At 49.9% G+C, this 14,715-nt stretch overlaps 5 protein-coding genes across 5 annotated transcripts; 2 read left to right on the top strand and 3 right to left on the bottom strand.

The window, feature by feature from the left end:
* Positions 1-515: 515 nt before the first annotated feature.
* G6M90_00g087000 (uncharacterized protein) lies at positions 516-1,618 on the top strand (the record flags this gene model as incomplete). The annotated part of the gene is made up of 3 exons (XM_066131300.1): positions 516-692; positions 748-900; positions 953-1,618. The coding sequence occupies 3 exons, from the start codon at positions 516-518 to the stop codon at positions 1,616-1,618; spliced, it is 996 nt and encodes a 331-aa protein (XP_065987331.1).
* Positions 1,619-2,059: 441 nt separating this feature from the next.
* Positions 2,060-3,297, bottom strand: G6M90_00g087010 (uncharacterized protein; the record flags this gene model as incomplete). Its single annotated transcript, XM_066131301.1, has 5 exons — positions 2,060-2,305; positions 2,363-2,593; positions 2,654-2,775; positions 2,831-3,025; positions 3,093-3,297. 5 exons carry the CDS (start codon positions 3,295-3,297, stop codon positions 2,060-2,062), a joined length of 999 nt encoding a protein of 332 aa, XP_065987440.1.
* A 769-nt stretch (positions 3,298-4,066) lies between these two features.
* On the bottom strand, positions 4,067-6,409 carry trp-1 (Multifunctional tryptophan biosynthesis protein; the record flags this gene model as incomplete). Its single annotated transcript, XM_014686930.1, has 2 exons — positions 4,067-6,029; positions 6,090-6,409. 2 exons carry the CDS (start codon positions 6,407-6,409, stop codon positions 4,067-4,069), a joined length of 2,283 nt encoding a protein of 760 aa, XP_014542416.1.
* Positions 6,410-6,965: 556 nt separating this feature from the next.
* Positions 6,966-12,632, top strand: NUP188 (Nucleoporin NUP188; the record flags this gene model as incomplete). Its single annotated transcript, XM_014686929.1, has 4 exons — positions 6,966-7,036; positions 7,104-8,025; positions 8,082-11,216; positions 11,280-12,632. 4 exons carry the CDS (start codon positions 6,966-6,968, stop codon positions 12,630-12,632), a joined length of 5,481 nt encoding a protein of 1,826 aa, XP_014542415.1.
* A 579-nt stretch (positions 12,633-13,211) lies between these two features.
* TIM9 (Mitochondrial import inner membrane translocase subunit TIM9) lies at positions 13,212-13,604 on the bottom strand (the record flags this gene model as incomplete). The annotated part of the gene is made up of 3 exons (XM_066131302.1): positions 13,212-13,400; positions 13,463-13,532; positions 13,597-13,604. The coding sequence occupies 3 exons, from the start codon at positions 13,602-13,604 to the stop codon at positions 13,212-13,214; spliced, it is 267 nt and encodes an 88-aa protein (XP_065987315.1).
* Positions 13,605-14,715: the final 1,111 nt, after the last annotated feature.

Below are 14,715 nucleotides of genomic sequence, written 5' to 3' on the forward strand. Positions count from 1 at the left end.
AAGCAACTATCAATCGCCGTGGCTGGGGCTATTGCGGGCAGCCTTTCCCGGTACGCGGCGATGAATCACTTATCCTCTGACTACATGTCGCTTTTGACGCATCGTGATAAAAGACGGTTCTCTGGCGGTATTACCTTACTGAGCCTTACCTGATGCAGCGCTTGCACGATTATTCAGATAGACCAAATAAAATAAAAAGTTTCATAAAAAAAGATATGCGCTCGTCCTGTTACTAGAAAGGTGTCTATAAAGTATCAATCGCTACAAAGTCAATGGCGTCGTTGCATTAAAGGCACCTTAGCACACATGCCGCCAAATTGATTGGTCTCAGTCCCCCTCAGTGCTGCTCTAAAAGGACAAGCGACCAGATCTGGACATCTGGACGCCCCACTGATGCCCCATGCAAGCTTCCTGGACGTCACACGTCACTACTTAAAGTAGAGGTCAACTTGGTTCGCAACATCCAACCACCCGGCGATGTCCAGTTCCCAATCTGCTTCCGCATCGCGCTCAAAATGGCACTTCTGTCACAGGATCCCCTGATCCCAGGCACCGCATCTGCACCCCCCGACACCGCTCTTGCGGAATTGACACAGCTGCTTTTACGGTTGCAGAACAACCTTCTACATCCAACTCCAGAACGAGAAAAACGGCTACGAACGAGCGAGTACGAAAGGGCGAAAGCAGAGGCGGTAAGACAGGCTGAAAGCCTAGATATGGTGCGATGACTGACGAGCCGCGGTGCAGAACCTGGAATACGCACGGAATGTCTTGACGAAGCTCGAACAGGATGCCCTCCGTGTCAAGGCACCGACGAGGAGGGTGGAGACGCAGAGCCTCTTGAATGTGAACCGAGATCGACTAGAGACGCTCCTTGATCGACTAGAAGACTTGCGACATGTTAGGACAATATATCCGCTCCATGATCCGATTGTTGCTGACCCACGTGCAGATGGCGATAGACGAAGACGACAGCTCAGATGGGGAGGATCTCTTGGGCCATATAATCCCTACGCCCAGCGAAAGCATGGACTCAAGATCCTCAGACACGAGAGACGAACACAGCGCGCTCGAGACACCGCCCAACTCTTCAACTCCAGAACCCATTCCTCAAGAACCCATCCGACGTACACCATCACCAACTCCAGCCGGCTCTTCACAGCCAGCTACGCAAACCACACAAACTCTACGATCGCGCTCATCTGCCCAACCGACCGCAGCATCACACACCACCGCTAGAGCAGCCCTCTTTGCGAATCGTCCCAAGCCACCCGAACCACAAACAACCACGGCCACAGCCGAGGCCATTCTCGAGAACCAAAAAGCTGAGCAAGACGACCTGTCACGTTCCATTCTTCAGCTGGCAAGCGCACTAAAACACAGCTCAAAACGATTCGCGGTAACGCTAGAAGCTGACAAGGATGTACTCGAGAAGACGGGCGAGGGCATAAATAAGGCGGAACAGAGCATGCGGTCGGCTGCTGGAAGAATGGGCAAGCTGCGGCAGATGACGGAGGGAAAGGGCTGGTGGGGACGGATGATTCTGTATGCGTGGGTGTATGGCCTGATGCTGGGTTTGGTGTTGTTGGTGTTTCTAATGCCCAAGTTGAGATTTTAATGTATTATGGGCTATGAATAAAGGGCGTAACCCGGCGGACTGAGATATCACTGCGTATGGCCCGGGTTTGAAATTGTATTACTCTATGATATCATAAGCAAGGTTGTTTTGCCTATGGCAGGTATGTGATGTAGCGAGTGATTTGCAAGTTTTGCATGCCCTGCTCCTAGCTCTGCTTTCATTTTGACGGTGTTGGTCGTCGTCTGCCTGCCGATTCTCCCTCTGTATATATCCCTTCGTTCAGCCGAAACTGCTCTTTCGTCATCCGTAGACATTATATTAAGCCCTTCCAAGTATGCTAGATGAAAATTCTCCGCTTCGTCTATTATTGCGCTCCATTACCGCCAAACTCACGAAAAGTCTCGCCAGACTGCCCACCCACATGTTTATCTCGTTGGCGACGTCGTCTACCGCTGGGTCCCAGTCCAATATAGCTTTGCCTCAATTGTCACAAGGATCTCGATCCGCGTCGTTGGAGTCAATATCCATGTCACGGCCGAACAGCCCTTCAGAATCGCCGCTCTGAGAACTGCGTGCATCCTGATCACCCTCTGTACCAGGCACACCTTGTTCCTGGACCTCACTCGTGTCAATCTCGTCCAGGGATGGCCCCCTTATCGCCCTATTCAACTCGAAGCAAAAGTAGCGGGACCATAGCTTGTCCCGTCCGGTGGATTTGCCACCCGTCTATTCATGATCAGCAATCACCACGAGTCTCGCTGACAGCAAGAGCACATAACGTACCGGGGCCGTGTACTGAAAATATTCAGCCGGCATCGTGGCCTGTCTAATGATTCGTTCCGACCAAGGAACACCCGTCTTGAGTTTGAAAAAGGCTCTAAACGCGTCCATCTGCGTGTGCTGCAAGGTGGGAAAGTCCGTCTCGCGATAGTAGTGCGGCTGGTTGTCGCCTTTGGACTTGGAATACTTGGCTGCGAACCAGTAGAGATGCGGCTTGGCCCTGGACTTGTAGAGCTATATATCCGGGTTAGGCACTCGACGCAACGACCTGCATGCTGGATGGGAAGGGCTCACGCAGAGTGTATACTTCTCCAGCTGCTCTCTTTCTGGGCCTGCCTCGGGGCCATGGACCGTAAGACGAGTCAACTCGACCTTGTACGGGAATAGCAGGTCATCGTCGAAGATTTGGTAAAGGTCTGGCGTTGTCAGTCACAGCCGGCGATGGAATAGACAAGTAAACAGGGTACGAACTAGGGTCGATAAACCGCTCGGCCAGTCGTTTCCCCCTCTCAAGTCTAGTCGCTCTTCGCTCCTTTTCCTTCTTCTTGTTGTACTTGGCGCGGAGGTCGTAGTCTTGTTCGGGTTGTCGCGCTTCCCTGCCGCCCATGGACAGGAGGAACCATTCGTAGCGGACGATGTGGCACTTGAGCCTGAGTGCTTTTTTGACTATCGGTAGTTAGTAGGCTCTTGCTTTTGGCTAACATGGCTGGAGCTTGGGTCGGAGGCATGAAACCAATTGCATTATCCGCGTTGAACTGTTCCTCGGAGCAGAGAAGGTGAGTGACACTCTCGTCGAAAGTGGTTCTGAACTCGCCCTTGCGTAGCTTGGTCCAGTTTTTGAAGTTTTCTACTGTGTTTTTGTCTGGGAGAGGACCGGCTGCAGCTATAACCCTGCCTCTGAAGATGGGCTTTGGGCTTGAGAATGAATTGCGCGGCATGGCAAAGGAAGGATGAAGTAAGTGGTGATGCAGAATATGTGGGAAGCAGCTCAAACCAAGCTGCTTACAGATATTCGAGAAATAGTGAGAGCCAAAATTTTGGTTTCAGATGCAGATATATCATTGAATTCTCTGGTGAGGACTTGGTTCTTGGTAGTTGTTGAAACAGCGAATAGAAGGTATGTGAAGTTGGAGGTTGTTTTATACTACGCAGACGGTCAACTCGGTAGTGAGTCTGCAACTCGGAAAATAAAAAATAAAAAATAGAAGGGTATTAAGAAATGAATATAATAATATGAGCCAAGTGCTGAATTCCAATTGCTAAGAAATTCAAAGGGACCGGAAGGAAATAGACGGCTTAGATGGATGGCCCCGTGGTTGTTCGTGTAAGTGCTCCGTTTGTGTTCAGGGCGATACTTACACGCGCGGCGAATCTGAGCTCATGGGACAGATGCACCGTCTCGCGGAACAAATAGTCGACAGTAAGTCCATGGCGCCTATAGTAAATTAAGTATTCTATTCCACGTAATGCCATTGCATCCTATTATTTCGAGCAGATATTGCCTTTGTTGTAACTCTGCTTGGATACACACTGGTTGAATATCCCGAAGCTTGATCACGGAAAGTAAGCAAGTGTGGACAAGACGTTGACAGCAGCCCAGAGGTGCAGTAGCAAAAACGGGGTGAACCTCAGAAGTAATCCGGTACAGAAATAGAACCAACTGACATCCATGTCATACTTTATTTTCTTTCGCAGACCTATAATAAATTATCGAATCGCCTTGCCGACCCTGACAAAAGCATCGATTTTCTCAAGACTCTGTTTGCCACCTTCCTCGACGCCACTGCTAACATCCACACCTATTACACGATCACTGAGGTCTCCCAGTGCCTTAACAGCCTCGGTAACGTTTTCTGGGTTCAAACCTCCAGCAAGAAATATCCGCAGATCAGGGTCCCTTTCCAGAGCCGCCTTGACTTTCGAAACATCCAGCAGCTTTCCAGATCCAGCGCCCGAGTCGAGCAAAGGAATGGTGTGATAGCCACGCAGTCCGATTCCGACATTGTCTGGCTTGAATGATCGGATGACTGGGACGGGGATAATCTTGGCCCACTCGATGGGTTCCTCTCCGTGAAGCTGTACCATGTCCAGTTTATACAGTCTCTGCTTCTCCAAGACTTCACTTAGAGGCTGGTTCATGAACACACCTACCAACCGCGTCCTCGAGCTCTGCAGACGATCTGCTGCGGCGGCGAAGAAATCAGCAGCTCCGCTCTTGGGAACCGGCTCTTCTTTTCTGTCTGCCAGATTGTCCCCTGATGCATGAACGGCTTCTGAGATGGCCAAAGCAGTCTCGTGTGAGACACATCGTTTTGTACCGGGCACCAGGATGATCCCAACGAAGTCAGCTTTGGATTCCACGGCCTGTTTCGCTGCCTCGGGACTTCGAGTTCCACAAACTTTGACAAAGAGGGGCTTTGGCTGTCGTTTCTTCTCCGTAGGCTTGGATCCTGAGCATAATTCCGTAATGAAGGAAGTGGCGTCTGGCGCTCGCATGATTGACTCGCCAACAAGAATCGCGTTGACACCATCATTCTTGCATGCAAGCACATCTTTGTGGCTGTTGATACCTGAAAGTGCACATATCACTGTGCTTTCGGGAACCATTTTCCGCAGTCGGCCGGTTGTGTCCATGTCCACTTCAAAGCTCTCCAAGTTTCGATTGTTGACACCGATGACTTTTGAGCCGAGCTTTACAGCAATCTCCATTTCTTCAGCGGTTTGGACCTCTACTAAAGGCTCCATTCCCAATGAAAGGGAGTACTTGTACAATCGCTCAAGGAGCTCGGTCTCGAGCATCTTGACAATCAGAAGCACAGTATCTGCACCGGCTAGTCTTGCTTCCAAAATTTGATACTCGTCAAAAATAAACTCCTTTCGTAGAATGGCAGGCCTGTTTGGCATACCATCAAGCACCTGTCGAACGGCACGGAGGTCCTCGATACTACCCTTGAACCACTCAGGTTCGGTAAGCACTGAGATGACACTTGCACCAGCCAACGCGTACTTTCTGGCCTGCACCGGTGCGTTTATTTCAAGGGCAAAAATACCCTTCGAGGGAGACCCGCGCTTGATTTCAGCCATTAAGGCTACATCAAAAGGTGTCTGCTTAAGACGAGCCAAGAAAGGGACTTGTGGAGGGGCTGCATTCAACCCGTAAGCAGCTTCAAGATCAGACATTCTCTGAGAAGGAATCTGTTTTTGAGCTTCTACTGCAGCTCTCCGATTTGCGTAGATCCTTTGGAGAATGTTGTTCTTCTTTGGCAGTGATGCTGTGGTGGTTCCGTTGGTTGCGGCTGGCTTCTGCAGTTGGGCGTTCTCTTCCCAGGTGCCACCTTGCATGTGCAGGAAATTCTTAATGATTGTACGGCCGTGAGCTGTCAGAATGCTTTCGGGATGAAACTGTACACCTTCCATGGCGAATTTCTTATGGCGGACACCTTGAATGATGCCTTGTGAACCATCGTCTTTGGCTACCCAAGACGTCACCTCCAAACATTCGGGAAGTGTCAGGCGGGTCCCTGCCAAAGAGTGGTATCGAGTTACGGGAAGGCCTTGCTCAAGACCGGCAAAAACTCCTTTCGAGTCGTGGGTCAGTGGTGACGTCTTCCCGTGAAGCCACTCCCCGGCAGAGTCGACCTGACCACCATAGACATCAAACATGCATTGCCTAGGGAGCGTTAGTGTTATTTCCTAGCCGGGCACAAGTACAGCGTAGATAGCTACTCACAACCCCATACAGACACCAAAAATTGGAATCTTGCCGGCAAAGTGTCGAATCGCGTCTCTGCTGACACCAGAGTCGGTGGTGGGATGGCCAGGACCAGGGCTGATGATGATCTGAGTTGGGTTCTTTTTTACCAGCTCTTCAACGGTGATTTGGTCATTTCGGAAAACATGAACTGTGGCACCCTCAAGAACCAGGTATTGATAAATATTCCAGGTGAAAGAGTCGTAGTTATCAATGAGAATAAGATTAGATGCCGTTGCTACCGGTGGTGAGGGCTCAGGCTGGTGGGGTGAGTGGTCAATGAGGGCTGGCGTTGTCATCTTGACAAAATGTACATGAGAGTTAAGAAGAAGGTGAAGTTGGGCTGTTGGAATTCCAGACGATTCTGGCTACCTTTGCTGATGGAGAGAGGATGCGCCAGCTTATCATTGACGTGAGTCAATGGTTGTACGAGAAATAAATTGGCAGCCCTTGCAACGAAAAAACGCCGATATCGTATAAAGTTATGCACTGTATATGCACACAAATCGGATGTGATTTGTCACGGTGCGTAATCAGTGCGTAATCACAGTGCGTCTATCTTAATGCTGCCTCCGATGAGTCCCCCGCAGTCGCCAAGGTGCAGTGCATCGTTGTTTCCCGAGCATCATTGATGGTTTGGGCCTATCCGGTACCTGGCCGGTTGAACATCGGCAGCGCCGTTGAGCTCCAGCCCAAAAAAAAAGTTGACGCTGAAGCGGCCTGCAGGAGAGCTCTGTTAGGTCCATATCGATTGCTGGGCTCGCGACAGCAGCGCGTCAACACCATTCTTTTTGTCACCAATCCCTCCTGGGTGATGCATCGTGTGCCACTGCCACTTTAGTGACGCTCGTGGCAATGGCGCCGGTGTCTGATAGCAAATATTTTCCCTCCCTGGGAGAGTGCTTGTCTGGGGAGCGAGTGCTTTTGTGAGTCTCAGCACGCTGAAGTTGAAGGTTGGGATCTGCCTCTTACTGACAATTGCTTTTCTCGCAGATCTTGGAGGCATGTTGCTACAGCTTTAGCCGACGACTCCGGAAGAAGGCAAAGAAGCACCGAGGTCGTTAATTTCTTGTCCGATGATTATGTCCACGCGCTCTTGAAAGATCCCTCTGCTGCGTTTGCGCCACCCAGTGAGGCTGCAAGGAAGGACTTCGAAACAAAAACGGCGCCAATCAACGTGACTTCAGCGTCGACAGAACGATACGACATCAATTTGCTCAAGCAAGATGCGGAATGGCTGAGCAGGAGCGCAAAACTTAATTTGGTTGCTTCATTGCGAATTGCTGCACTAGAAGTGCAATCGAGACCCAATCGCCATCTTCTTGGACCTTTGTCATCTCAGGACGCAACAAATCTTCAGGAAGCCGCAGGCCTTCAGAATGGACGAGGTGCAACCTTCATGTCAGACTTTGGAGCTGGCAACGCTCAAGATGCTGATGAGATATCCGCCGAATTTGATGCCGCCGAATCGAGAAAGCGCCGGCTTTTCAGCATGTTCCTGACTGAGCGAAGATATTTCATCATGACTATGGACTATTTGCAATCAATTAGACTGTATGGAAGACTACCGATCTTCACCCCTGTCAGCGACAAATTGGCAGCACTCTACAAGCTAAAGGCTTCGCCAAATACCAAGGACGAGAGCGTATCATTCCTGTCCGCATATCTCAAAGTCATCACATCCAGCATGACCAGCTTAGAGGCTGGTCTCAAGTCAGTGACCGACGAATCTATCTTGATGAAAGAAGATATTGAACTGGATTGGCTGGGAACCTTACTCACCGAAATCATCCATTCTCAATCTGTGGTATTCCAACTGGTGGATAGCCTTGGCAATGACTTCCCGCCCTCCAGTGTTATCAATCAGTGGTTTTCATTGATGGACTTGTACAATTTCTTTGATACCCTTCAACCTGTCCGTAAATATGGCCCGCGCTGCTTTCTACAACTAGAAGCTAACCAATAAACTAGATAAATCAAACGATCGGCGAATTGGTTCTGCCACTGAAGACAATTGCTGTTGCCGTCTCTATCAGCCTTCTTAAACCCGCCCGATCCTTGACATTTTTAGCCGAGAGAGAAGAGGACCCGACGCCGTCCGATGATATGTACGATTCGTACTTGATATTGTCAGACATCTTGGAGCAGGTACATAAAAGTGTTCTCAATGCGGCCGGGATGGATTGCGAAAGCGCTACTCCTGTCATCTTTGCTTGGACCCTTATTCTCCATCGTATGAACGTGTCATACCAGAACCGGACCGAGAAAAGGGATAATTTGCTGCAACAGAATGCACGCGAGACTTTCGAATCCGGTGGTGTCGTGCGGCCCATGGTCAGACGTAACTCCGCCGGTAGTATATTTTCCATTGAGTCTTCCAAGTTCGATGGCTTTCTTGAGAATACGACAACAGCTAAAGATCTACAAGTTGTAGAACAACTGGCCTCGGGCGCTACGGCACATGGAAAGGTTTTCGAAATCATATCAAACATGGCAAACTGCCTCGGCCCCTCGCCTGGAGGTAGCATGACACCTTTGCTCAGTTCTCGCATGCGAAATGCATTCCTTGAACTTCTGAAGGTGTCGTATCCCATTGTTGGATACCAGTCGGAGCCGGTCAGCGCTCTGCTTTCTCTACTCTCTCCTGGACGGGAATACTGGCAATTGTTGCCAGATCAAGATCTTGACGTTGGCCAAGATGTCATGACAAGCATGCTCCAAGACGACTATACCATGGAATTCTACTTCCAGCAAGCTCTTGACCGGTATCCATATGAATTCGTGCCTTTCATCAGCATGTGCAGGGCACTTTGCACTGCGTCTAGCGATTCAAGTGACAAGGACCGCTCTGACTTTATTCTGTCTCTATTGAGGAAAACGCCAACCATCAGTTTTACTCTCCCGGATGCTTTCCAGTCATACGAACTGGTCCAGGAGGACGAAAACACCAATTCTTTTTGTCTGTTAGAAGAGTTACCACTGATATCGCTGTCGTCTTCATGGAGCAGACGATATATTGAGGACGATGCCTACAGGCTCCCGGTTGGGAGCTATGGGCGATTTATTACCGATACTGGCAGAGTGGTGCTCATGGACTACAGTCACTCGTCACTCTCACTTCTTGGACGACAATTGGAAATCAACCTGATGAAAGAGGGATATCGCTGTGAGTTGGGGATGTTGCAGCCTGATGAGATTGCCGAGGTTATATCCCTATTTGCAACTCTCCTCCGCATGGAATATCTTCATACTGGAACAGCTTCTAGCACCGCTCTCGTGCATAGCGAAAGTGACCTCCTGGCTGAGATTAGCAAACATATCAGTGGCGGTAAAGACATCGTGGCGGTCGTTTGCGAAACCATGGATTATTACATGCAGGATGAACTCGCTGTGAGCGAAGAAGCCGCGATAAATGTATTGACGGCATGTGTGAAGTTTTTGCATGCTATCCTACCATGCCGGCCAAGCCGAGTCTGGTCTTACTTGGCTAGAGGCGAGCTGCTCGACTCCGACTCTAGAGCAGGAAAATTGTCCAAAATCACTGGTAACCTGGATTTGGTTTCAGAGAGATTTGAATTTCTAAATTCTTCACTCCTCTTATTCTCTGGGCTGATTGATACGGCAATGACCTCAGCTGTTCAGCGTCGTGCTGGAAACAAAATGGCCTCGAGGCAAAAGACGGATCTAAATCCCTGGCTGGGAACTGCTGACAAAGTGCTGACCAAGGTGAGTCTGTCCGTTGCGCATGCATCAGTAGATGCTTTTGAAAGCACATCTACTTGGAGGTTCGACAACGCAATAAGCCGCACACTGTTACTAGACAGTGTCGTGCCTGTCCTGAATAAGCTGGTTACATATAGCTACAGCATGGGAGAATCACCGACATCCGACAGTCTGACTGCCTGCCTACGGCCGGCTGCCTCGTATGTCATCGATTGTTTCATGACTCCAGCAAGCGGAACACTTCGATTCCAGCCAATTCTTTCATCGTTGGTCGATGCCTTCAGAATGCCCGAGGCCACGTTATATTCAACGCGAAATACTATTGCTCGACGCCAAGCCAATTCTATTTTACACTTCTCCACAACTCTCCTGAGGGCAGCTAATTATCTTGAGAGGTCCTCCACGATGATCGAAACCTACCTTTTTAAGAGCTCCACACTCCTGGCCCGACTTTGTGCAGTCTCTGATGTCTTTCGAGCAGGGGCTATTGGCCTCCTCGAGTCCCTCGTCGTTAACGCCGCGTCCGCTGCTTCTGAGCCGCCATCTCTTCTTGGGTATCTGGGGCCTCAGATTTCCAAATCTTTTCTTCAGGTCTTAGCGCACCTCGGACGGCCGTTCAATCTTACTCTGGAGGTCGGCACTATTTGGAGATTTTTCTCATCCATCCTTCGTAATAGACAGCAGTGGATGTCAAACTGCCTTCTCACAGGACAGACGCCGAGAGAGGCTATGAAACAGGAGACCAAGAAAGGCGATCTCTCATCCGATTCGGTATTTGCAACTGCCCTTGGAAGGTTGAAGAAGCTGAAGGAACTCGAGTCAGAGGAGGCTCTCGCCATTTTAGATTTCGTCGCCTCCGCGCAAAATTATTGGCCGTGGACGGTTTTCAGCCTCCTCAAAGACACCACCTATACCGATGGTCTCAGGGCATATGTGCGAGACCTGAGGCCGTCTCATCTAACAGTTAAGTCTGATGCTCTTCAGACAGCCGTCGATGCTAGAGTGGCAGCATACGTCGCTGAGACCTTGGCCATGCAACTTTATCATTTACGGCATCAAGGCGCCCCTGATACTCTTGCAAAGAGTCTGGTTGCTGACATGGACTATTACATTCGAGATGGTGTGGAAGTGTCTGGCTACAATAAGTCCCTGCACAACAACTTTGCCAAGAACTTTGCCAACAAGTACTCTGGTTGTTCGCTGGACAACTTCAAAAGGACCGTCCTTGAGCCTCGTGAATTAGGCAAGAATTACTATTACGACTTAGATCGTGCCACTGACATGTTAAGCTTTGATCCTGGGTGGCTAGGGCGAAAAGACAACGGATTCAAGAATGAAATGGAGCTAGCAAACGCGAATCTGTCACTAGTTGACGCTCAAATAGTAAGCGCAAACTTATGGGTACATGAATCACGAACAGGAATGCAACGCTAACATAACCAAAAGGCTCTATTCCATGCTTGGGAGTTCTTATTGGTAGAGTTGAGTACCAGCCTACCAAACGACAAGACGGTAGCGAAACAGATGCTGCAAGTCGCCCAACAATGTTTGAATGCGAATCAAGGTGCGCCTGGACCTGAAAGCATCTTTGTCAAGCTCATCGATGCCAGGGCAAGCTTGGCACTGGTCTTGGTCCAACGACTTGCCAAGTTATCCGTCCCGGTCCAGGATGTCAATCAGCTTCTAGGTACTCTCACAGGCACTATCCATGGTGTTGAAGAGCCGTTTGCCAAGGAGTCGATTGCCTACTACCGTACGCTGTTGAAAGCCCTATTTGTCACTCTGCGCTCATACCATCTTTCCGATACCAAGGGACTGTCCGAGTCTTCTGTCAACCTGGGTAGTTCAACTGTCACAGTCACGCAAACGGTACTTAATTTGTTGGACCACATTGTCGGCAAAGGGTTCAGGTCACTTGTCAGCCTCATCCATGACAACGATTCGGACATGTCCCCCGAGGACCTTGGCTTGTTGACCGCAATTCTTCAAGCCTGCTTAAGTATGCCCAACATGGACCAATCACAGACGCAGATCCTCAACATTATGGCAGCACACGATGTGGTCAATGCTGCTACGTCATTATTTTCCTGGGCAGATAAACTGGCACATCAGGGCGACCCAGTATATGGCGAGCTGAGCATATTGTTCTTGCTTGAGCTGTCCACTCTGCCTCTTTTGGCAGAACAACTAGCCTGCGACGGTATTCTTGGCAGTCTCCTCTCCGCCAACCTGTCAAAGTACATGCTCAGATCTACAATCTCGCCCTATGCAGACGCACCCTTCGCCCAGCGATGCTATGCTATATGGGCGAAGGGCTTCCTTCCTTTAATGCTAAACATGCTAGCATCGCTTGGCTCTACACTTGCTCCCGAAATCACATATGTGCTGAACCAATTCTCGCATCTGCTCGAGGCTAGCGTGGACCGATTCGAGGCACCGGGAGCCTCTCGAACAAAATCGAAGTCTACGCCACAATATCTCACGTTGCTGGCGACATCCGAGATTCACTCTCTGGCGCTCCTCACAAGAGTCTTGTCTGCCCTACGAGCTAATAATAACCGGGATATCCCTGCAGTCGAATGGGATGCGGCTGGTCTCTTGGAAAATGTTGAATTCTGGCTCTCAAGCAAGCGATTACTTAAAGAACGACTCCTTCCTTTGGGATCTCGCGAAACCGAATGGAAGAATATTCGGAAGGAAGCAGGAATTGCTGGCGGCAGCGAAAGCCTCTTGGAGGAAAAGATTGTTTCGCAGCTCGAGACTGTGCGTGACGTCTTGAGCGAGGAGTTGGAGAGCTAGAAGTTGAAAAAGCAATTCTTGTTTGGATTGATTTTCGACACGTTGGCTCTTTCGTAGCATTTTTCTTTTATTCTGCCTAGTGGATATTATGATTAAATATAGCAGCTGAGAGAGTATTTTGATAGATAGCGGGACGTGCTGGGACCAGGCGTTGGGATAAAACGGGCCGCATTTCTCACTCGTAGGGCAAAGGTTGGGTTGTGTGGACATGTACCATTCGAAAGATAGTCAGTAGCAGGATATAGAGCATACTGGTTACAACTAATTTCTTTTGATGGCTCTGGTGATTCATTTGATTATTTCAACAAGAAACACACGATACTACAACAACCCTCGTGTCTCCGATTAATTTTTTCCTGTATCCTGTTCCTGGATGCCCTCCGTACTAATACATGCAATCCATTTCAACGAATGCCCCTCGGCGTACCCGGCGCATTCATTCCCAATCACGGACGCCTAGTTCCTCATATCATACACTGGCAAGGGTTGGACCCGTCTCTTTCAACGAGATGTGATAACGTCCAACGCAGCCACACCTGTCCTTTACCATATGCAATAGTGCTGCCATGATGCTTCCATTTACTTATTCTGCATCTGCTGCGTGAGCTGTGCGTTATGCTCCTGGAAACGGTCGCTGACACGCTGCTGCGTGGCCATCCACTTCATAACACAGCGGTTGATGCAGCCGTTTTCGCGGGTCGACACGGCCTTGGAGGTGAAGTCGTCGACGCATGACGTAAAGCAGTGCTCTACGAGGCCGCCAAAGGCCTTTGCCTCGCGTTAGTTTCTTTGGAATGGCTTGCTGCGGCTTGTGGAAGCGGAGAACATACCCCCATGAACTCCTTGACTTGGCGCTTCTGCATGCGCTGCTCCAGCATGCGCTGCTCGGCCTGTGTTAACCTAGATGGCGGTCAGGGCAGCTCTTGGCAATTGATATGGAGAGGAGAATGGCCGGGATTCGTACATGTCCATGATGGGCGGGCGGTGTCGGTGGATGGAATTGGATGTTTTTGTATGAGATGGATGGAGAGAGGTGTGGTCGTCGGGAGGCTCCTGATGACGCTGGATGAAATTTTGGTATGGGCTGGCTTAGGCTTGCCGATAAGGCTGGTTTATCTTATCGGTGGGTCCGCGTCTTATCGCCTCGGAGGTTAAACTACCTAGGTAGGTGCTTCGGCAGTGTGATTTTGGACTACGTACTTCTGTCAAAAAGTATAAAGAATAATGATAAGAATCAAGATTGTGGTAGTTGGCCTTTTTTTACTGCTCTGTCTCTCTTTTTTTCTCCATACTTCAGGATGGTGATCAAAAACAAATTACCATCACCGTTCCCGAGTGTGATGTGAACGGCTTGTCTGTGCTTGAGTGGCGCACTCTACTCTGGCGTTGATACAATTGAGTTCGGATCGAGCTAGGTACGGAGTACGTATGCTCATATTACTGTGTAAGCAATATACGGCACCACCAAGATCGTTGCCTATCTTTTTGCCCCACGGCAGACGAGCGACAATCTCCTCCGTGTGGCAAGACAGATGACCATGTGGCCAGATGTGCGTAGTCAGACTGAGCAGACCCGGTTGGTTGCCTGGTGAGGCCCGTATAGACGCTTCTTGGAGTGCTTTCCCCCAAGGAGCTGGGAGCCTTCGGGTACCTCAAACACCTAGGGCATCCTCAAGATGGCTGCAGAAATCTCAAACAAACACGGGGGACAATCCATACGATCTTCAGGGTTCCTGCCCATTCGTTTGGATCTGCGAGAGCTGTGGGCGGGGACTGCCGCAAGGTGACGTGTGAGCTAGATCCCGGATGATCCAAATTTGGAACAGATGGGTGATGCTGACTCTGGGGTGAGATTGTCAGCTGGCGGCGAACCCCCGCTGTCGAATACCAAGCATTCCAAGAATATGTGCTACGAACTAACGATATCGCAGTTGCTGGTACTAAGACCTTGTGGCTGAGTGGCCAGTCCGTAACTTAGGTGAGCCAAAGCTGTGGGTGCTCCCGGAGGTGGCCTGCGCAAAACCCGGCAAGTTAGCAAGATTCCACATTGCATCGCAGGCTGGACGGACTCCAGGCGGCTTCA

Source organism: Metarhizium brunneum, chromosome 5 (assembly GCF_013426205.1).
Source record: "Metarhizium brunneum chromosome 5, complete sequence".
In the NCBI taxonomy this organism is placed as follows: Eukaryota; Fungi; Ascomycota; class Sordariomycetes; order Hypocreales; family Clavicipitaceae; genus Metarhizium; species Metarhizium brunneum.